The 25,826-nt window shown below is 44.8% G+C and overlaps 1 protein-coding gene across 3 annotated transcripts in view; it reads right to left on the reverse strand.

Annotated features, from left to right (window-relative positions):
* MORN1 (MORN repeat containing 1) overlaps positions 1 to 25,826 on the reverse strand; it is a 478,186-nt gene that overhangs the window by 332,843 nt on the left and 119,517 nt on the right. For all 3 annotated transcript variants that reach the window (XM_073656899.1, XM_073656898.1, XM_073656900.1), the window contains one exon: positions 24,724 to 24,820. In XM_073656899.1, coding sequence (XP_073513000.1) covers positions 24,724 to 24,820 — 97 coding nt within the window. The remainder of the gene's footprint in view (positions 1 to 24,723; positions 24,821 to 25,826) is intronic.

Here is a 25,826-nt window from a genome sequence, read left to right on the forward strand (position 1 = left end):
TCATCAAAGGTCTCTGGACACGGCAGGAAGGGTGCTGTCATGGGTCCAGGGCGGTTCCTTGTGTCTTTCTGCCCATCTGTAGCGACAGGTGACCCTCAACAGAAGACCTCTCCTCTCTCACAGAGGGACACATTTATACGTAACTTGGGCAGGGCAGAAAATAGGCGATTTACATGTAATCTCCTCTTCCCTTCTATCAGACATGTTATAATCCATTTCCCAGCAATGTTCTCATTGTAAGGTGCGCATGGTAATTGATCTAACACAGGAGCTTCCCCTGACTTCAGAGGTAATTCAATTAGCTATTCCCCATTGCCATGATTCAATTAGCTCCCCCATACTCATGTCAGGAATAGGCGTTTGCACTACAAAGGTATATATCCTAGCTGACCTGTATTCTATTCTCTCCTGGGCAATAGCATCCTTTTGGTAATTGCCTTTTGGAGCCGGCATAGTAACGTAATGGTAATTAAGTCATATCCTGACTGTGGGGAACACACCATTTCCCCTGGGGTCCTTTGAAGTCAGACAGACTAGCATTCCTGCTGAGACCTTCATAACTGAGAATATGAATTTCCAGTCCCTGGCCTCACCAATGAAGCCCAGGTTGCTTTGATAGCAGCCTTCAGCTCGTCTGCATTGTTGGGTCTGGTGTCTCTCATCTTCCTCTTGACAATACCCCATAGATTCTCTATGGGGTTAAGGTCAGGAGAGTTTGCTGCCAATCAAGCACAGTGATACTGTTGTTTGTAAACCAGGTATTGGTACTTTTGGCAGTGTGGACAAATGGCAAGTCCTGGAGAATGACATTTCCATCTCCAAAAAGCTTGTCGGCAGAGGGAAGCATGAAGTGCTCTAAAATGTCCTGGTAGACGGCTGTGCTGACTTTGGCCTTGATAAAACACAGTGGACCTACACCAGTAGATGACATGGCACCCCAAACCATCACTGATTGTGGAAACTTCACACAAGACCTCAAGCAGCTTGGATTGTGGCCTCTCCACCAGGGCTGGCTCCACGTTTTTGTGGGTCCTGGGCGAAAGAGTCTCAGTAGGCCCCTTTAACACATACCACGATTCATGATGCACAGATACCGCAGAGAAATATATATATATATAGTACAATGCAAAGATTTCACTTCTTACATTACATGAGTGATATCTATTGTAAATTACACAATAGCTCAGAAACCGGCGAATCGCTCCATAAAGAATACTGGCCCCCATAAAATGCTCCATACAGGATACTGGCCCCCATATAACGCTCCATACAGGATACTGGCCCCCATATAACGCTCCATACAGGATACTGGCCTCCGTATAGCACTCCATACAGATACTAGCCCCCATATAACGCTCCATGCAGGCTGTGCCCCCACATAATGCTCCATGCAGGCTGTTCCTCCCCACATAATGCCTCATGCAGGCTGTTCCCCCCACATAATGTCCCACGCAGGCTGTTCCCCCCTTATAATAACCCACGCAGGCTGTTCCCCCCATATAATGCCCCATGCAGGATGTCACCCCCCTTATAATGCCCCATGCATTATGTCACCCCCCCTTATAATGCCCCATGCAGGATGTCACCCCCCTTATAATGCCCCATGCAGGATGTCACCCCCCCTTATAATGCCCCATGCAGGATGTCACTTCCCCACCTTTTAATGCCCAATGAAGGATGTCACCCCCCCTCCCTTATAATGCCCCATACAGGATGTGACACCCATCCTCCCTTATAATGCCCCATACAGGATGTGACACCCATCCCCCCTTATAATAACCCACGCAGGCTGTTCCCCCCATATAATGACCCATGCAGGATGTCACCCCCCTTATAATGCCCATGCATTATGTCGCCCCCCCCTTATAATGCCCCATGCAGGATGTCACCCCCCCTATAATGCCCCATGCAGGATGTCACTCCCCCCCTTTTAATGCCCCATGCAGGATGTCACCACCCCCTTATAATCACCCATGCAGGATGTCACTCCCCATGCAGTATGTCACTTCCCTCCCTTTTAATGCCCCATGCAGGATGTCACCCCCCCATAAAATGCCCCATGCCTCCATACATTAAAACAAAAAAATCAAATACTCACCTCACTCCTCACCTGCTGCTGCTGAGCGCGGAGTAAAGACGTCACCGCACCCTCTGACCTGAGACGTCACAGTCAGAGGACGAGGAAAAGACCGGAGCTGCTGAGGAGGCACGGGGAGAGGTAAGTATTGTGCGGGCTGCCAGGGCGCTGAACAAGCGGGGGGGGGGGGGGGGATGGGCGCTGGCACCGCTCTCCTCCACTCACAGGTCCCATAGCGCGGCGGGGTGCCCGACAGTGAGTGGGCCCCGGCACTTGCCCGGGTGCTGACGCCGGCCCTGCTGTGCACTCTTCCTCCAGACTCTGGGACCTTGATTTCCAAATGAAAATTGGAACTCTGGGACCTTGTGGAGTGTGTCAATGACTGCCTTCTGGACATCTGTCAAGTCAGCAGTCTTCCCCATGATTGTGGAGCCTACTGAAACAGACTAAGGGACCTTTTTAAATGCTTAGGAAGCCTTTGCAGGTGTTTTTGTTAATTATTCTAATTTACTGAGATAATGATTTTTGTGTTTTCATTGGCTGTAATCCATAATCATCAACATTAACAGAAATAAACACTTGAAATAGATCACTCTGTTTGTAATGACTCTATATAATATATGAGTTTCACTTTTTGTATTGAAGAACTGAAATAAATCAACTTTTTGATGATATTCTAATTTAGTAAGATGCACCTGTATATATATATAAATATAATATATAAATATAAATAAATATATATATATATATATATATATATATATAAATATGTAATTGCTTATAATGACCAGGAAGAGGAGGCTAATGGAAATTCGGAAAGTGTTGGATAAGGAATGGTAGGGGGCCAGTAAGGAGATTATCACTTTTTGGGGGTAGTTTGACCAGTTAAATTAAAAAAAAGAAGAAAAAATGAAAGCATTCACTCCACAAATGTTACTAGTGCTGCAGATTTTCGTAAGGGACGACACCGTTATTTCCAAGGTCTACTTTTATCAAAGAAACCTCTATGGAAGATTCATGATGAATTTAGAAAACGATCAATCTCCCTGAATGTGAGCAATTCTACAAATCCAGTGCACGATGGAGCCGCTCATCCGGCCCACAATGCCCCGCTAATGACTGTCAAGAATTAAAGAGTGAAAGGAAAGATCTATTTTCTGCCAACATATTATAAGGTTCTGCTGCCAAATTACAGCAAAACTTTCCTTCCATTTATGATAAGCTCCCCAAAGCTCAGGCATTAATCTTTGCATTGTTTTCCATTTTCCCATGTTCCTTCTCCGCTGTTTATTTAATGTGTCTGTGTTTGGCATGTTTTATGTAACCACTCCTCGTAAACCTCGCTGCTGTGCCCACAAAACATTCAATTATTTACAGTGACGTGCCAGTATTATTTCAGAGCTGACTTGTACTCGGGTTATTACACATTGTGTACCGAGAGCTCCCGTCCCAATGATTGACTAATGGAGAGCTTCCATCTGCTGTTGGCTTTCTAGGTATTCCAGATTAGTGTTACATTGTGTAATGTGTGTGATGAACGTTACTCCGAGAAATGGGGAAACTCAGACGTCACAAAGAGATTTTGCAGAAGTCGCATAGGGCTGGATTCTCATATTCTTTTAAGTAGTTTTCTCGCTATGGAAAACATTTTATATAAATTCTATTTGGGCATATAAACATCATGGGGGGCCCAGGTGCAGGACCCCCCTCTAAAAACCAGAGCTGAGAATTTCCAAACATCTATCTTTGGGCAGAGAAAGGAGGGATTCATATCAGCTTGCATTATTGAGGACTTTACAGTTCAATGCTACAGTGCCCCTATTACCAATGTCAAACACAGTGCCACTATTACCAATGTCATCCACAGTGCCCCTATTACCAGTGTCATCCACAGTGCCCCTATTACCAGTGTCATCCACAGTGCCCCTATTACCAATGTCATCCACAGTGCCCCTATTACCAATGTCAAACACAGTGCCCCTATTACCAATGTCAAACACAGTGCCCCTATTACCAATGTCAACCACAGTGCCCCTATTACCAATGTCATCCACAGTGCCCCTATTACCAGTGTCATCCACAGTGCCCCTATTACCAATGTCATCCACACTACCCCTATTACCAATGTCATCCACAGTGCCCCTATTACCAATGTCAAACACAGTGCCCCTATTACCAATGTCAACCACAGTGCCCCTATTACCAATGTCATCCACAGTGCCCCTATTACCAATGCCAAACACAGTACCCTTATTACCAATGCCAAACACAGTGCCCCTATTACCAATGTCATCCACAGTGCACCTATTACCAATGTCATCCAGAGTGCCCCTATTACCAATGTCATCCACAGTGCCCCTATTACCAATGCCATCCACAGTGCCCCTATTACCAATGCCATCCACAGTGCCCCTATTACCAATGTCAAACACATTGCCCCTATTACCAATGTCAAACACAGTACCCCTATTACCAATGTCAAACACAGTGCCCCTATTACCAATGTCAACCACAGTGATCCTATTACCAATGTCAAACACAGTACCCCTAGTACCAATGTCAAACACAGTACCCCTATTACCAATGTCAAAAACAGTGACACTATTACCAATGTCAAACACAGTACTCCTATTACCAATGTCAAACACACTGCCCCTATTACCAATTTCAAACACAGTACCCCTATTACCAATGCCAAACAAAGTGCCCCTATTACCAATGCCAAACACATTGCCCCTATTACCAATGTCAAACAAAGTGCCCCTATTACCAATGCCCAACACAGTGCCTCTATTACTAATGCCAAACACAGTGCCCCTATTACCAATGTCATCCACAGTGCCTCTATTATCAATGCCAAACACAGTACCCTTATTACCAATGCCAAACACAGTGCCCCTATTACCAATGTCATCCACAGTGCCCCTATTACCAATGTCATCCACACTGCCCCCATTACCAATGTCATCCACAGTGACATTATTACCAATGTCAAACACAGTGCCCCTATTACCAATGCCATCCACAGTGCCCCTATTACCAATGTCAAACACACTGCCCCTATTACCAATGTCAAACACAGTACCGCTATTACCAATGTCAAACACAGTGCCCCTATTACCAATGTCAACCACAGTGATCCTACTACCAATGTCAAACACAGTGCCCCTAGTACCAATGTCAAACACAGTACCCCTAGTACCAATGTCAAACACAGTACCCCTATTACCAATGTCAAAAACAGTGCCCCTATTACCAATGTCAAACACAGTACCCCTATTACCAATGTCAAACACACTGCCCCTATTACCAATTTCAAATACAGTACCCCTATTACCAATGCCAAACAAAGTGCCCCTATTACCAATGCCAAACACAGTGCCCCTATTAACAATGTCAAACAAAGTGCCCCTATTACCAATGCCAACCACAGTGCCCCTATTACAAATGCCAAACACAGTGCCCCTATTACCAATGCAAAACACAGTGCCCCTATTACTAATGCCAAACTCAGGGCCCCTATTACCAATGCCAAACACAGTGCCCCTATTACCAATCTCATCCACAGTGCCCCTATTACCAATGTCATCCACAGAGCCCCTATTACCAATGTCATCCACAGTGCCACTATTAACAATGCCAAACACAGTACCCTTATTACCAATGCCAAACACAGTGCCCCTATTACCAATGTCATCCACAGTGCCCCTATTACCAAAGTCATCCACAGTGCCCCTATTACCAATGTCATCCACAGTGCCCCTATTACCAATGTCATCCACAGTGCCCCTATTACCAATGCCATCCACAGTGCCCCTATTACCAATGTCAAACACACTGCCCCTATTACCAATGTCAAACACACTGCCCCTATTACCAATGTCAAACACAGTACCCCTATTAGCAATGTCAAACACAGTGCCCCTATTACCAATGTCAACCACAGTGACCCTATTACCAATTTCAAACACAGTACCCCTAGTACCAATGTCAAACACTACCCCTAGTACCAATGTCAAAAACAGTGCCCCTATTACCAATGTCAAACACAGTACCCCTATTACCAATGTCAAACACAGTACCCCTATTACCAATGTCAAACGCACTGCCCTTATTACCAGTTTCAAACACAGTACCCCTATTACCAATGCCAAACAAAGTGCCTCTATTACCAATGCCAAACACAGTGCCCCTAATAACAATGTCAAACTCAGTGCCCCTATTACCAATGCCAAACACAGTGCCCCTATTACCAATACCAAACACAGTGCCCCTATTATCAATGCCAAACACAGTGCCGCTATTACTAATGCCAAACACAGTGCCCCTATTACCAATGCCAAACTCAGTGCCCCTATTACCAATGCCAAACACAGTGCCACAATTACCAATGCCAAACACAGTGCCCCTATTGCCAATGCCAAACAGAGTGCCCCTATTACCAATGTTAAATAAGTGCCCCTCATACCAATGCCAAACACAGTGCCCCTATTACCAATGAGAAACTCAGAGCCCCTATTACCAATGCCAAACACAGTGCCACTATTACCAATGCCAAACTCAGTGCCCCTATTACCAATGCCAAACACAGTGCCCTTATTACCAATGCTAAATAAGTGCCCCTCATACCAATGCCAAACATAGTGCCCCTATTACTAATGCCAAACACAGTGCCCCTATTATCAATGCTAAATAAATGCCCCTATTACCAATGACAAACACAGTGCCCCTATTACCAATGACAAACACAGTGCACCTATTACCAATGCCAAATACAGTGCCCCTATTACTAATGCCAAACACAGTGCCCCTATTACCAATGCCAAACACAGTGCCACTATTACCAATGCCAAACACAGTGCCCCTATTGCTATTGCCAAACACAGTGCCCCTATTACCAATGCAAAACACAGTGCCCCCATTACCAATCCTAAATAAGTGTCCCTATTACCAATGCCAAACACAGTGCCCCTATTACTAATGACAAATAAGTGCCCCTATTACCAATGCCAAACACAGTGCCCCTATTATTAATGCCAAACACAGTGCCCTTATTACCAATGCAAAACACAGTGCCCCTATTACCAATCCTAAATAAGTGTCCCTATTACCAATGCCAAACACAGTGCCTCTGTTACCAATGCTAAATAAGTGCCCCTATTACCAATGCCAAACACAATGCCCCTATTACCAATGCCAAACACAGTGCCCCTATTACCAATGCAAAACACAGTGCCCCTATTACTAATGCCAAACTCAGGGCCCCTATTACCAATCTCATCCACAGTGCCCCTATTACCAATGTCATCCACAGAGCCCCTATTACCAATGTCATCCACAGTGCCCCTATTACCAATGCCAAACACAGTACCCTTATTACTAATGTCATCCACAGTGCCCCTATTACCAATGTCATCCACAGTGCCCCTATTACCAATGTCATCCACAGTGCCCCTATTACCAATGTCATCCACAGTGCCCCTATTACCAATGCCATCCACAGTGCCCCTATTACCAATGTCAAACACACTGCCCCTATTACCAATGTCAAACACACTGCCCCTATTACCAATGTCAAACACAGTACCCCTATTAGCAATGTCAAACACAGTGCCCCTATTACCAATGTCAACCACAGTGACCCTATTACCAATGTCAAACACAGTACCCCTAGTACCAATGTCAAACACAGTACCCCTAGTACCAATGTCAAAAACAGTGCCCCTATTACCAATGTCAAACACAGTACCCCTATTACCAATGTCAAACGCACTGCCCTTATTACCAATTTCAAACACAGTACCCCTATTACCAATGCCAAACAAAGTGCCTCTATTACCAATGCCAAACACAGTGCCCCTATTAACAATGTCAAACTCAGTGCCCCTATTACCAATGCCAAACACAGTGCCCCTATTACCAATACCAAACACAGTGCCCCTATTACTAATGCCAAACACAGTGCCCCTATTACCAATGCCAAACACAGTGCCACAATTACCAATGCCAAACTCAGTGCCCCTATTACCAATGACAAACACAGTGCCCCTATTACCAATGCTAAATAAGTGCCCCTCATACCAATGCCAAACACAGTGCCCCTATTACCAATGACAAACTCAGTGCCCCATTACCAATGTCAAACACAGTGCCACTATTACCAATGCCAAACTCAGTGCCCCTATTACCAATGCCAAACACAGTGCCCTTATTACCAATGCTAAATAAGTGCCCCTCATACCAATGCCAAACATAGTGCCCCTATTACCAATGCCAAACACAGTGCCCCTATTACCAATGCCAAACACAGTGCCCCTATTACTAATGCCAAATAAGTGCCCATATTACCAATGCCAAACACAGTGCCCCTATTATTAATGCCAAACACACTCCCCTTATTACCAATGCCAAACACAGTGCCCATATTACCAATGCTAAATAAGTGCCCCTATTACCAATGCCAAACACAGTGCCCCTATTACTAATGCCAAATAAGTGCCCCTATTACCAATGCCAAACACAGTGCCCCTATTACCAATGCCAAACACAGTGCCCCTATTACCAATGCCAAACACAATGCCCCTATTACCAATGCCAAACACAGTGCCCCTATTACCAATGCAAAACACAGTGCCCCTATTACTAATGCCAAACTCAGGGCCCCTATTACCAATGCCAAACACAGTGCCCCTATTACCAATCTCATCCACAGTGCCCCTATTACCAATGTCATCCACAGAGCCCCTATTACCAATGTCATCCACAGTGCCCCTATTACTAATGCCAAACACAGTACCCTTATTACCAATGCCAAACACAGTGCCCCTATTAAAAATGCCAAACACAGTGCCCCTATTACCAATGCCAAACACAATGCCCCTATTACCAATGCCAAACACAGTGCCCCTATTACCAATGCCAAACACAATGCCCCTATTACCAATGCCAAACACAATGCCCCTATTACCAATGCCAAACACAGTGCCCCTATTACCAATGCCAAACACAGTGCCCCTATTACCAATGCCAAACACAATTCCCCTATTACCAATGCCAAACACAGTGCCCCTATTACCAATGCCAAACACAGTGCCCCTATTACTAATGCCAAATAAGTGCCCCTATTACCAATGCCAAACACAGTGCCCCTATTATTAATGCCAAACACAGTCCCCTTATTACCAATGCCAAACACAGTGCCCATATTACCAATGCTAAATAAGTGCCCCTATTACCAATGCCAAACACAGTGCCCTTATTACCAATACCAAATACAGTGCCCCTATTACCACTGCCAAACTCAATGCCCCTATTACCAATGCCAAACTCAGTGCCCCTATTACCAATGCCAAACACAGTGCCCCTATTACCCCTGCCAAACTCAGTGCCCCTATTACTACTGCCAAACACAGTGCCCCTATTACCAATGCCAAACTCAGTGCCCCTATTACTAATGCCAAACACAGTGCCCCTATTACCAATGCCAAACACAGTGCCCATAATACCAATGCCAAACACAGTGCCCCTGTTACCAATATCAAACACAGTTCCCTCTATTACCAATGCCAAACACAGTGCCCCTATTACCAATGCCAAATACAGTCCCTCTATTACTAATGCCACAAACAGTGCCCCTATTACCAATACCAAACACAGTGATCCTATTACTAATGCCAAATACAGTGCCCCTATTACCATTGACAAACACAGTGCCCTTATTACCAATGCCAAACACAGTGCCCCTATTACCAATGCCAAACACAGTGCCCCTATTACCAATGCAAAACACAGTGCCCCTATTACTAATGCCAAACTCAGGGCCCCTATTACCAATGCCAAACACAGTGCCCCTATTACCAATCTCATCCACAGTGCCCCTATTACCAATGTCATCCACAGAGCCCCTATTACCAATGTCATCCACAGTGCCCCTATTACCAATGCCAAACACAGTACCCTTATTACCAATGCCAAACACAATGCCCCTATTACCAATGCCAAACACAGTGCCCCTATTACCAATGCCAAACACAGTGCCCCTATTACTAATGCCAAATAAGTGCCCCTATTACCAATGCCAAACACAGTGCCCCTATTATTAATGCCAAACACAGTCCCCTTATTACCAATGCCAAACACAGTGCCCATATTACCAATGCTAAATAAGTGCCCCTATTACCAATGCCAAACACAGTGCCCTTATTACCAATACCAAACACAGTGCCCCTATTACCACTGCCAAACTCAGTGCCCCTATTACCACTGCCAAACTCAGTGCCCCTATTACCAATGCCAAACACAGTGCCCCTATTACCCCTGCCAAACTCAGTGCCCCTATTACTACTGCCAAACACAGTGCCCCTATTACCAATGCCAAACTCAGTGCCCCTATTACCAATGCCAAACACAGTGCCCCTATTACCAATGCCAAACACAGTGCCCATATTACCAATGCCAAACACAGTGCCCCTGTTACCAATATCAAACACAGTTCCCTCTATTACCAATGCCAAACACAGTGCCCCTATTACCAATGCCAAATACAGTCCCTCTATTACTAATGCCACAAACAGTGCCCCTATTACCAATACCAAACACAGTGATCCTATTACTAATGCCAAATACAGTGCCCCTATTACCATTGACAAACACAGTGCCCTTATTACCAATGCCAAACACAGTGCCCCTATTACCAATGCCAAACACAGTGCCCCTATTACCAATGCAAAACACAGTGCCCCTATTACTAATGCCAAACTCAGGGCCCCTATTACCAATGCCAAACACAGTGCCCCTATTACCAATCTCATCCACAGTGCCCCTATTACCAATGTCATCCACAGAGCCCCTATTACCAATGTCATCCACAGTGCCCCTATTACCAATGCCAAACACAGTACCCTTATTACCAATGCCAAACACAGTGCCCCTATTACCAATGCCAAACACAGTGCCCCTATTACCAATGCCAAACACAATGCCCCTATTACCAATGCCAAACACAGTGCCCCTATTACCAATGCCAAACACAGTGCCCCTATTACTAATGCCAAATAAGTGCCCCTATTACCAATGCCAAACACAGTGCCCCTATTATTAATGCCAAACACAGTCCCCTTATTACCAATGCCAAACACAGTGCCCATATTACCAATGCTAAATAAGTGCCCCTATTACCAATGCCAAACACAGTGCCCTTATTACCAATACCAAACACAGTGCCCCTATTACCACTGCCAAACTCAGTGCCCCTATTACCACTGCCAAACTCAGTGCCCCTATTACCAATGCCAAACACAGTGCCCCTATTACCCCTGCCAAACTCAGTGCCCCTATTACTACTGCCAAACACAGTGCCCCTATTACCAATGCCAAACTCAGTGCCCCTATTACCAATGCCAAACACAGTGCCCCTATTACCAATGCCAAACACAGTGCCCATATTACCAATGCCAAACACAGTGCCCCTGTTACCAATATCAAACACAGTTCCCTCTATTACCAATGCCAAACACAGTGCCCCTATTACAAATGCCAAATACAGTGCCTCTATTACTAATGCCACAAACAGTGCCCCTATTACCAATACCAAACACAGTGATCCTATTACTAATGCCAAATACAGTGCCCCTATTACCATTGACAAACACAGTGCCCTTATTACCAATGCCAAACACAGTGCCCCTATTACCAATGCCAAACACAGTGCCCCTATTACCAATGCAAAACACAGTGCCCCTATTACTAATGCCAAACTCAGGGCCCCTATTACCAATGCCAAACACAGTGCCCCTATTACCAATCTCATCCACAGTGCCCCTATTACCAATGTCATCCACAGAGCCCCTATTACCAATGTCATCCACAGTGCCCCTATTACCAATGCCAAACACAGCACCCTTATTACCAATGCCAAACACAGTGCCCCTATTACCAATGTCATCCACAGTGCCCCTATTACCAATGTCATCCTCAGTGCCCCTATTACCAATGTCATCCACAGTGCCCCTATTACCAATGCCATCCACAGTGCCCCTATTACCAATGTCAAACACACTGCCCCTATTACCAATGTCAAACACAGTACCCCTATTAGCAATGTCAAACACAGTGCCCCTATTACCAATGTCAACCACAGTGACCCTATTACCAATGTCAAACACAGTACCCCTAGTACCAATGTCAAACACAGTACCCCTAGTACCAATGTCAAAAACAGTGCCCCTATTACCAATGTCAAACACAGTACCCCTATTACCAATGTCAAACGCACTGCCCTTATTACCAATTTCAAACACAGTACCCCTATTACCAATGCCAAACAAAGTGCCTCTATTACCAATGCCAAACACAGTGCCCCTATTAAAAATGTCAAACTCAGTGCCCCTATTACCAATGCCAAACACAGTGCCCCTATTGCCAATACCAAACACAGTGCCCCTATTATCAATGCCAAACACAGTGCCCCTATTACTAATGCCAAACACAGTGCCCCTATTACCAATGCCAAACTCAGTGCCCCTATTACCAATGCCAAACACAGTCCCACAATTACCAATGCCAAACTCAGTGCCCCTATTACCAATGCCAAACACAGTGCCCCTATTACCAATGCTAAATAAGTGCCCCTCATACCAATGCCAAACACAGTGTCCCTATTACCAATGACAAACTCAGTGCCCCTATTACCAATGTCAAACACAGTGCCACTATTACCAATGCCAAACTCAGTGCCCCTATTACCAATGCCAAGCACAGTGCCCTTATTACCAATGCTAAATAAGTGCCCCTCATACCAATGCCAAACATAGTGCCCCTATTACCAATGCCAAACACAGTGCCCCTATTACCAATGCTAAATAAGTGCCCCTATTACCAATGACAAACACAGTGCCCCTATTACCAATGACAAACACAGTGCCCCTATTACCAATGCCAAATACAGTGCCCCTATTACTAATACCAAACACAGTGCCCCTATTACCAATGCCAAACACAGTGCCACTATTACCAATGCCAAACACAGTGCCCCTATTACTAATGCCAAACACAGTGTCCATATTACCAATGCCAAACACAGTGTCCCTAATACCAATGCCAAACACAGTACCCCTACTACCAATGCCAAACACAGTGCCCCTATTGCTATTGCCAAACACAGTGCCCCTATTACCAATGCAAAACACAGTGCCCCTATTACCAATGCTAAATAAGTGTCCCTATTACCAATGCCAAACACAGTGCCTCTATTACCAATGCTAAATAAGTGACCCCTATTACCAATGCCAAACACAATGCCCCTATTACCAATGCCAAACACAGTGCCCCTATTACCAATGCCAAACACAGTGCCCCTATTACTAATGCCAAATAAGTGCCCCTATTACCAATGCCAAACACAGTGCCCCTATTAATAATGCCAAACACAGTGCCCTTATTACCAATGCCAAACACAGTGCCCCTATTATTAATGCCAAACACAGTGCCCTTATTACCAATGCCAAACACAGTGCCCACATTACCAATGCTAAATAAGTGCCCCTATTACCAATGCCAAGCACAGTGCCCTTATTACCAATGCCAAACACAGTGCCCCTATTACCACTGCCAAACTCAGTGCCCCTATTACCACTGCCAAACTCAGTGCCCCTATTACCAATGCCAAACACAGTGCCCCTATTACTAATGCCAAATAAGTGCCCCTATTACCAATGCCAAACACAGTGCCCCTATTACCAATCTCATCCACAGTGCCCCTATTACCAGTGTCATCCACAGAGCCCCTATTACCAATGTCATCCACAGTGCCCCTATTACCAATGCCAAACACAGTACCCTTATTACTAATGTCATCCACAGTGCCCCTATTACCAATGTCATCCACAGTGCCCCTATTACCAATGTCATCCACAGTGCCCCTATTACCAATGTCATCCACAGTGCCCCTATTACCAATGCCATCCACAGTGCCCCTATTACCAATGTCAAACACACTGCCCCTATTACCAATGTCAAACACACTGCCCCTATTACCAATGTCAAACACAGTACCCCTATTAGCAATGTCAAACACAGTGCCCCTATTACCAATGTCAACCACAGTGACCCTATTACCAATGTCAAACACAGTACCCCTGGTACCAATGTCAAACACAGTACCCCTAGTACCAATGTCAAAAACAGTGCCCCTATTACCAATGTCAAACACAGTACCCCTATTACCAATGTCAAACGCACTGCCCTTATTACCAATTTCAAACACAGTACCCCTATTACCAATGCCAAACAAAGTGCCTCTATTACCAATGCCAAACACAGTGCCCCTATTAACAATGTCAAACTCAGTGCCCCTATTACCAATGCCAAACACAGTGCCCCTATTACCAATACCAAACACAGTGCCCCTATTATCAATGCCAAACACAGTGCCCCTATTACTAATGCCAAACACAGTGCCCCTATTACCAATGCCAAACACAGTGCCACAATTACCAATGCCAAACTCAGTGCCCCTATTACCAATGCCAAACACAGTGCCCCTATTACCAATGACAAACTCAGTGCCCCATTACCAATGTCAAACACAGTGCGACTATTACCAATGCCAAACTCAGTGCCCCTATTACCAATGCCAAACACAGTGCCCTTATTACCAATGCTAAATAAGTGCCCCTCATACCAATGCCAAACATAGTGCCCCTATTACCAATGCCAAACACAGTGCCCCTATTACCAATGCCAAACACAGTGCCCCTATTACTAATGCCAAATAAGTGCCCATATTACCAATGCCAAACACAGTGCCCCTATTATTAATGCCAAACACAGTCCCCTTATTACCAATGCCAAACACAGTGCCCATATTACCAATGCTAAATAAGTGCCCCTATTACCAATGCCAAACACAGTGCCCCTATTACTAATGCCAAATAAGTGCCCCTATTACCAATGCCAAACACAGTGCCCCTATTACCAATGCCAAACACAGTGCCCCTATTACCAATGCCAAACACAATGCCCCTATTACCAATGCCAAACACAGTGCCCCTATTACCAATGCAAAACACAGTGCCCCTATTACTAATGCCAAACTCAGGGCCCCTATTACCAATGCCAAACACAGTGCCCCTATTACCAATCTCATCCACAGTGCCCCTATTACCAATGTCATCCACAGAGCCCCTATTACCAATGTCATCCACAGTGCCCCTATTACCAATGCCAAACACAGTACCCTTATTACCAATGCCAAACACAGTGCCCCTATTACCAATGCCAAACACAGTGCCCCTATTACCAATGCCAAACACAATGCCCCTATTACCAATGCCAAACACAGTGCCCCTATTACCAATGCCAAACACAATGCCCCTATTACCAATGCCAAACACAATGCCCCTATTACCAATGCCAAACACAGTGCCCCGATTACCAATGCCAAACACAGTGCCCCTATTACCAATGCCAAACACAATTCCCCTATTACCAATGCCAAACACAGTGCCCCTATTACCAATGCCAAACACAGTGCCCCTATTACTAATGCCAAATAAGTGCCCCTATTACCAATGCCAAACACAGTGCCCCTATTATTAATGCCAAACACAGTCCCCTTATTACCAATGCCAAACACAGTGCCCATATTACCAATGCTAAATAAGTGCCCCTATTACCAATGCCAAACACAGTGCCCTTATTACCAATACCAAACACAGTGCCCCTATTACCACTGCCAAACTCAATGCCCCTATTACCACTGCCAAACTCAGTGCCCCTATTACCAATGCCAAACACAGTGCCCCTATTACCCCTGCCAAACTCAGTGCCCCTATTACTACTGCCAAACACAGTGCCCCTATTACCAATGCCAAACTCAGTGCCCCTATTACCAATGCCAAACACAGTGCCCCTATTACCAATGCCAAACACAGTGCCCATAATACCAATGCCAAACACAGTGCCCCTGTTACCAATATCAAACACAGTTCCCTCTATTACCAATGCCAAACACAGTGCCCCTATTACCAATGCCAAATAGAGTCCCTCTATTACTAATGCCACAAACAGTGCCCCTATTACCAATACCAAACACAGTGATCCTATTACTAATGCCAAATACAGTGCCCCTATTACCATTGACAAACACAGTGCCCTTATTACCAATGCCAAACACAGTGCCCCTATTACCAATGCCAAACACAGTGCCCCTATTACCAATGCAAAACACAGTGCCCCTATTACTAATGCCAAACTCAGGGCCCCTATTACCAATGCCAAACACAGTGCCCCTATTACCAATCTCATCCACAGTGCCCCTATTACCAATGTTATCCACAGAGCCCCTATTACCAATGTCATCCACAGTGCCCCTATTACCAATGCCAAACACAGTACCCTTATTACCAATGCCAAACACAGTGCCCCTATTACCAATGCCAAACACAGTGCCCCTATTACCAATGCCAAACACAATGCCCCTATTACCAATGGCAAACACAGTGCCCCTATTACCAATGCCAAACACAGTGCCCCTATTACTAATGCCAAATAAGTGCCCCTATTACCAATGCCAAACACAGTGCCCCTATTACCCCTGCCAAACTCAGTGCCCCTATTACTACTGCCAAACACAGTGCCCCTATTACCAATGCCAAACTCAGTGCCCCTATTACCAATGCCAAACACAGTGCCCCTATTACCAATGCCAAACACAGTGCCCATATTACCAATGCCAAACACAGTGCCCCTGTTACCAATATCAAACACAGTTCCCTCTATTACCAATGCCAAACACAGTGCCCCTATTACCAATGCCAAATACAGTCCCTCTATTACTAATGCCACAAACAGTGCCCCTATTACCAATACCAAACACAGTGATCCTATTACTAATGCCAAATACAGTGCCCCTATTACCATTGACAAACACAGTGCCCTTATTACCAATGCCAAACACAGTGCCCCTATTACCAATGCCAAACACAGTGCCCCTATTACCAATGCAAAACACAGTGCCCCTATTACTAATGCCAAACTCAGGGCCCCTATTACCAATGCCAAACACAGTGCCCCTATTACCAATCTCATCCACAGTGCCCCTATTACCAATGTCATCCACAGAGCCCCTATTACCAATGTCATCCACAGTGCCCCTATTACCAATGCCAAACACAGTACCCTTATTACCAATGCCAAACACAGTGCCCCTATTACCAATGCCAAACACAGTGCCCCTATTACCAATGCCAAACACAATGCCCCTATTACCAATGCCAAACACAGTGCCCCTATTACCAATGCCAAACACAGTGCCCCTATTACTAATGCCAAATAAGTGCCTCTATTACCAATGCCAAACACAGTGCCCCTATTATTAATGCCAAACACAGTCCCCTTATTACCAATGCCAAACACAGTGCCCATATTACCAATGCTAAATAAGTGCCCCTATTACCAATGCCAAACACAGTGCCCTTATTACCAATACCAAACACAGTGCCCCTATTACCACTGCCAAACTCAGTGCCCCTATTACCACTGCCAAACTCAGTGCCCCTATTACCAATGCCAAACACAGTGCCCCTATTACCCCTGCCAAACTCAGTGCCCCTATTACTACTGCCAAACACAGTGCCCCTATTACCAATGCCAAACTCAGTGCCCCTATTACCAATGCCAAACACAGTGCCCCTATTACCAATGCCAAACACAGTGCCCATATTACCAATGCCAAACACAGTGCCCCTGTTACCAATATCAAACACAGTTCCCTCTATTACCAATGCCAAACACAGTGCCCCTATTACAAATGCCAAATACAGTGCCTCTATTACTAATGCCACAAACAGTGCCCCTATTACCAATACCAAACACAGTGATCCTATTACTAATGCCAAATACAGTGCCCCTATTACCATTGACAAACACAGTGCCCTTATTACCAATGCCAAACACAGTGCCCCTATTACCAATGCCAAACACAGTGCCCCTATTACCAATGCAAAACACAGTGCCCCTATTACTAATGCCAAACTCAGGGCCCCTATTACCAATGCCAAACACAGTGCCCCTATTACCAATCTCATCCACAGTGCCCCTATTACCAATGTCATCCACAGAGCCCCTATTACCAATGTCATCCACAGTGCCCCTATTACCAATGCCAAACACAGCACCCTTATTACCAATGCCAAACACAGTGCCCCTATTACCAATGTCATCCACAGTGCCCCTATTACCAATGTCATCCTCAGTGCCCCTATTACCAATGTCATCCACAGTGCCCCTATTACCAATGCCATCCACAGTGCCCCTATTACCAATGTCAAACACACTGCCCCTATTACCAATGTCAAACACAGTACCCCTATTAGCAATGTCAAACACAGTGCCCCTATTACCAATTTCAACCACAGTGACCCTATTACCAATGTCAAACACAGTACCCCTAGTACCAATGTCAAACACAGTACCCCTAGTACCAATGTCAAAAACAGTGCCCCTATTACCAATGTCAAACACAGTACCCCTATTACCAATGTCAAACGCACTGCCCTTATTACCAATTTCAAACACAGTACCCCTATTACCAATGCCAAACAAAGTGCCTCTATTACCAATGCCAAACACAGTGCCCCTATTAACAATGTCAAACTCAGTGCCCCTATTACCAATGCCAAACACAGTGCCCCTATTGCCAATACCAAACACAGTGCCCCTATTATCAATGCCAAACACAGTGCCCCTATTACTAATGCCAAACACAGTGCCCCTATTACCAATGCCAAACTCAGTGCCCCTATTACCAATGCCAAACACAGTCCCACAATTACCAATGCCAAACTCAGTGCCCCTATTACCAATGCCAAACACAGTGCCCCTATTACCAATGCTAAATAAGTGCCCCTCATACCAATGCCAAACACAGTGTCCCTATTACCAATGACAAACTCAGTGCCCCTATTACCAATGTCAAACACAGTGCCACTATTACCAATGCCAAACTCAGTGCCCCTATTACCAATGCCAAGCACAGTGCCCTTATTACCAATGCTAAATAAGTGCCCCTCATACCAATGCCAAACATAGTGCCCCTATTACCAATGCCAAACACAGTGCCCCTATTACCAATGCTAAATAAGTGCCCCTATTACCAATGACAAACACAGTGCCCCTATTACCAATGACAAACACAGTGCCCCTATTACCAATGCCAAATACAGTGCCCCTATTACTAATACCAAACACAGTGCCCCTATTACCAATGCCAAACACAGTGCCACTATTACCAATGCCAAACACAGTGCCCCTATTACTAATGCCAAACACAGTGTCCATATTACCAATGCCAAACACAGTGTCCCTAATACCAATGCCAAACACAGTACCCCTATTACCAATGCCAAACACAGTGCCCCTATTGCTATTGCCAAACACAGTGCCCCTATTACCAATGCAAAACACAGTGCCCCTATTACCAATGCTAAATAAGTGTCCCTATTACCAATGCCAAACACAGTGCCTCTATTACCAATGCTAAATAAGTGACCCCTATTACCAATGCCAAACACAATGCCCCTATTACCAATGCCAAACACAGTGCCCCTATTACCAATGCCAAACACAGTGCCCCTATTACTAATGCCAAATAAGTGCCCCTATTACCAATGCCAAACACAGTGCCCCTATTAATAATGCCAAACACAGTGCCCTTATTACCAATGCCAAACACAGTGCCCCTATTATTAATGCCAAACACAGTGCCCTTATTACCAATGCCAAACACAGTGCCCACATTACCAATGCTAAATAAGTGCCCCTATTACCAATGCCAAGCACAGTGCCCCTATTACCACTGCCAAACTCAGTGCCCCTATTACCACTGCCAAACTCAGTGCCCCTATTACCAATGCCAAACACAGTGCCCCTATTACCACTGCCAAACTCAGTGCCCCTATTACTACTGCCAAACACAGTGCCCCTATTACCAATGCCAAACTCATTGCCCCTATTACCAATGCCAAACACAGTGCCCCTATTACCAATGCCAAACACAGTGCCCCTATTACCAATGCCAAACACAGTGCCCCTGTTACCAATATCAAACACAGTTCCCTCTATTACCAATGCCAAACACAGTGCCCCTATTACCAATGCCAAATACAGTGCCCCATTACTAATGCCAAACACAGTGCCTCTATTACTAATGCCACAAACAGTGCCCCTATTACCAATACCAAACACAGTGATCCTAGTACTAATGCCAAATACAGTGCCCCTATTACCATTGACAAACACAGTGCCCCTATTACCAATGCCAAACACAGTGCCCCTATTACCAATGCCAAACACAGTGTCCCTATTACCAATGCCAAACACAGTGTCCCTATTACCAATGCCAAACACAGTGTCCCTATTACCAATGCCAAACACAGTGTCCCTATTACCAATGCCAAACACAGTGTCCGTATTACCTATGCCAAACACAGTGTCCTATTACTAATGACAGACACAGTGCCCCTATTAACTATGCCAAACACGTGCCCTGTTACCAATGCCAAACACAGTGCCCCTAATACCAATGCCAAACACAGTGCCCCTATTACCAATGCCAAATACAGTGCCCCATTACTAATGCCAAACACAGTGCCTCTATTACTAATGCCACAAACAGTGCCCCTGTTACCAATACCAAACACAGTGATCCTATTACTAATGCCAAATACAGTGCCCCTATTACCAATGACAAACACAGTGCCCTTATCACCAATGCCAAACACAGTGCCCCTATTACCAATGCCAAACACAGTGCCCCTATTACCAATGCCAAACACAGTGTCCCTATTACCAATGCCAAATACAGTGCCCCTATTACCTATGCCAAACACAGTGTCCTATTACTAATGACAGACACAGTGCCCCTATTAACTATGCCAAACGCAGTGTCCCTATTACCAATGCCAAACACAGTGCCCCTAATACCAATGTCAAACACAGTGCCCCTATTACTAATGCCAAATACAGTGCCCCATTACCAATGCCAAACACAGTGCCCCTATTACTAATGCCAAATACAGTGCCCCATTACCAATGCCAAACACAGTGCCCCTATTACCACTGTCAAACTCAGTGCCCCTATTACCAATGCCAAACACAGTGCCCCTATTACCTATGCCAAACACTGTGTCCCTATTACCTATGCCAAACACAGTGCCCCTATTACCACTGCCAAGCCCAGTGCCCCTATTACCAATGCCAAACTCAGTGCCCCTATTACTAATGCCAAATAAGTGCCCCTATTATCTATGCCAAACACTGTGTCCCTATTTCCAATGCCACAGTGCCCCTATTACCTCTGCCAAACAAAGTGCCCCTATTACCACTGCCAAGCACAGTGCCCTTATTACCAATGCCAAGCACAGTGCCCCTATTACCAATGCCAAGCACAGTGCCCCCGTTACCAATGCCAAACAAAGTGCCCCTATTACCACTGCCAAACTCAGTGCCCCTATTACCACTGCCAAGCACAGTGCCCCTATTACCAATGCCAACCACAGTGCCCCTATTACCAACAGCATCTCACACACCGTACAAGTCAAGGCCATACATACCATAGAAGCAGCCAATGTGGCTGCTGTAGGATCCTCGGAGGGATGTGACCCAGTATGAAACATTCCCATTGTCTTTTGATATTTGAAGACAAGAACCTATAACCTCTCCAAAAGGAACTGCATTCGTAGCAAACAGGGATGAAAGTGGGAAATTGCTCCAAAGTTCATATATGTGGATGTAAAGTGAAGAAAAAAACAATAACCATATGTTCTGAGTAACAAACCTGTGCACTATAATAATAAGGGGCTTATTTGAAATTTCCAGTGGGGCCCCACTATTCAATGTACGCCACTAGTAAACACCATAGAACCCCTACAGAGAATGCCAGACACAATATCCTCCATACAGAATGCACTATAGTGCCCCCAGAGGTGCCAGCCACAACCTCACTCACATAAACCCTATGGAGACCGGGGTCTCTGTCTATAGGAATAAAGAAGAGCCAGTATGGTGGGACTTCTCTATAACAGATAACTCCGACATATCCTACAGATAAAGTATAAATGTCTAAGTTCAGAACACTCCTTTAAGGATTGTGTATAGGACATAACCCTCGGCTTTAACCCTCAAGCACTATCTGAAATCTAAAGGTTACTGTCTACTCTTTATGTTGCAAGTTGTTAAATAAGTCACTGAGACCGGTGTTAATGAAAAAAGTAATAGTCGCCCAACGGATCCCTCGCTGCTCTCATGTTGATGCCTCCCGGGATCCCTGTTGGTACTTCTTGCTTTGTCTGGATGGATGGAGATCTCCAAAGTAGGACCCCCCCCCATTATTTTCACTATGTGTGCTGTCATGCAGAACTCGGCAAATTATGGTCTGTGGACCACATGTGGTCTTTAGGCTTTCCCTCTCTGGCCAAGGAGGCAGAAATAAGATGTAACTAGGCGGTGGTGCGGTGCCGGCAGCATTGGATTCTGCTTGGATTCAGTTTGCACCAGATCTGCATAGACCTGACCCTTAGACAAAGGGTGACATTGTGATGCTGTGCACTTTTTGACCCCCATGTCAGGCTACAAGCTTAACATTCCCCACGACAGCTGCCTAAATCCTGAGGAATGGGGCGCTCCTTCTAATCTGCAACCAGGACTGTGGCACGTGGGGAGGTCGGAGGAATAGGGTTGAGAGAGGGTGGCATCAGAGGGATGATTTTTGCTGCAAATTATGTTTACTGTGATAATAAACTGGAGGGGGTGTCACGCAAGGTGAGGGAAAGACTAAGTGCAACACAAAGGGAAGAGGGGGAGGAAGCCCAAACACTAGGGAAAGGGGGAGTGGAGACCCCTAGGCAGATCTAATATCACCATGCCTACCCTATCTTCCCTATATAGGTTGCATACCTATCGCCAAGCAGGAACCTAACCCCTGAATGTCCTTAGAGCTTGGCCATAGATAGGGAGGGAACAGGGCGAGCACTGGTCAGGCCCCACTACCAACCCCTGAATGTCCTTAGAGCTTGGCCATAGATAGGGAGGGAACAGGGTGAGCACTGGTCAGGCCCCACTACCAACTGAAGACAACAAGGTAGACAAACAAAGGGGATAAACTTAGCTTGAGTAGACACCAGAGAGATAACGCTAACTGTCCTCCAAAGTCACCAGAGAAGAAACTAGCTGACTGCTAGTGCTCCAAGCCTACATAGAGGTACACCGGCGACTCTCTGGAGAAACTGAAACTATTAAATTACCCAGCAAGTGTGTGTCAATGTGCAGCAAAAGATGGAAGATGGAGGTCGCTACTGAGTCCTAAAGGAAGAAGAATATACCTATACTACAGAGATGAGGGAATCAAGAAGGTGTCTGCAATGCCAAGTGCAGTGACCTTCTAGAGCTGGATCCAGAGGGACTGTCTGTCACACCTGACACACCCGTGATAGTGGGACAGGTGGAAAGCCATCTGAGGAATTAACATGGGGCAGAATTAAGTTTGGCTCGCCATAATTGTTCCAGTTTTTTATGGAACCCCTGTTATAATGGGTTTTTCAAAACCATACAACTTTTACAGAAAACAGTACTACTCTCTTCCATAGGCCACGTTCACACATTCAATATTTTACACCAGTAAGCCAAAACCAGGAGTGGGTGATAAATGCAGAAGTGGTGACGTGTTTCTATTATACTTTTCCCCTTGATTTTGGCTTACAAAAACGGATGTAAAATACTGAGCATGTGAACGTGGCCTTAGGTTGTATCTGGTATTGCAGCTTCCCATTCAAATCAAGGAGATCAAACAGAAATGGACACAGAGTTGCCTTACCAGTCCCAACCCTTCAAGAGTGGAGCCATGTTTTTGCAACCTCCTACAATCTTTTCTCTTTTTTTTTTTTTTTTAATTCTACCAAAAAATGCTACAAAAAAACATAATAAAACATAATAAGCATCATTGAAATCCCCTGACTGTAATGTTAATAATTGCCTTTCAAAAAAATCACCGCTGCCGCTTTCTAAACTGCGAACGACGAATAGAAATCTGACATGAAAAGAAATGTATCTGTTTGTGCAGTTCGTTTTTTTTTCTCGCTAATATCTGCAAGGCAAATTTAAGGTACAGTAATTGATTTATTTTATATATATATATATATATATATATATATATTTTTTTTACTTTTACACACCTGCCATTTATACACAAATCACAGGAGAAAAAAAATAATCTATATTATTAGAGAACAATCAATTTCCTTTAGACTCCTCTAATCCCGCACACCCACAACAGATGGTTAGGATTTGTAACCGATTGCAACAAAAGCCAGAGTTCCTTTGAAATAAAACTAAAAAGCTTTTTTTTTCTTGTCACACTCGCCTCCTATTAAGAAGTCTAATTTTGCTCTAATTTTACTTGGCGTCTTCTTTTTTTTTATTTTTTCTTAAGACCCAATTTTTCCTGGTGCTAAGAGAGTCCTTCTGGAGATCCAAAAGGACCAAAGATAACCCGTCTAATGGAAAAGTGCCAGTGCATTAAGTTTACGGTGGGTTTTATTTTATTCGTTATCTACTTTTTTATTCATAATTGGATAGCGTAATAAAGTGCATACCAGCAGGACGGCCATTGATCCATGGACCGTCATAAATTACTCCGGAGCAATGAATCATGGTCCCTTGTCCACTGAAGACGTCATTCCGCCATTGGCCCTGGAAATTAGAAAAAAAACACGTTGGATCTACATTAGGACTGCGATGCCTGCTGTTTCATAAAGAGGGGATTACTCCTCTTACTTCTCAATAGCAAACTGGGTGGGCCTAGAAAATGAACAATTCGACGGCAATACCCTGCTAACTATTCCTCCGAGAGCTGAAAGGCAGACCACACAATATCCCAAGATTATGCAACGTGCGTCCTTTAAAAAAAAGAATTAGAAGCCGAAGCGAACGTTTTTTTTCGGGGGGGAAGACAAATGTTTCACCTTATAAGCAAATATCTTGCCTCAAAGAAATTGCTGTAATTGGGCGTCTGTTTTTTGTCCTTTTTTAGGCTTTTGCCTTTTTTATTGAGCAGCTGCTATAGAATTTTACACCCAGATCTAGTTTGGAGGGAAAACAATGTGTATTCATGCGTCTGTCAAGTGCGGAGCATGTTCTGCAAAAAAAAAAAAAAAAAATACAAAACACCTTCAAAATTTGGGTACGCGGCAATCTTATCCTGCTGCCAAGATGTCTGTGGCACATGCTAAGTCTAGGCTTTCTTTATGTTCAATACAAAGGGAAAGGAAACCCAAACCCGGGGAAGTCTTTCATTAATTAAATGGAGAAGCAGGTGGAATTCGGGCTCATTTCCATCATGTTTTATTACGCTACTTCTTTCATTTTTCAGGGACACCTATTGAGAGGTTACAACTTCATTAGGTACATACTCTATATACATATATAATGGAGAGGAGTAGACAAGGGAACATCAAGTCACAAGGCTCCGGTCCATCGGTCAGGTCAGTAATCTTTGACTGCTGGACGGGAGGACTACAAATCTCCTCACCGCCCAGTATTTCTGGCTCATCTTTGATGGCATCAACGTCATCATTGGGGCATGACACACAGAACGTTGCGCCATCCCGGCTAATCGAAAGAAGATCAGTGAATAGCAGGAGTTGAGGATATTTGCAAGCTTCCTGTCCAGCAGTCATAGATTACTGCCATGGCCGAT

The sequence above is a fragment of the Phyllobates terribilis genome, unplaced genomic scaffold, assembly GCF_046119375.1.
Source record: "Phyllobates terribilis strain yellow unplaced genomic scaffold, ASM4611937v1 Scaffold_12__6_contigs__length_324123572, whole genome shotgun sequence".
NCBI classification, from domain to species: Eukaryota; Metazoa; Chordata; class Amphibia; order Anura; family Dendrobatidae; genus Phyllobates; species Phyllobates terribilis.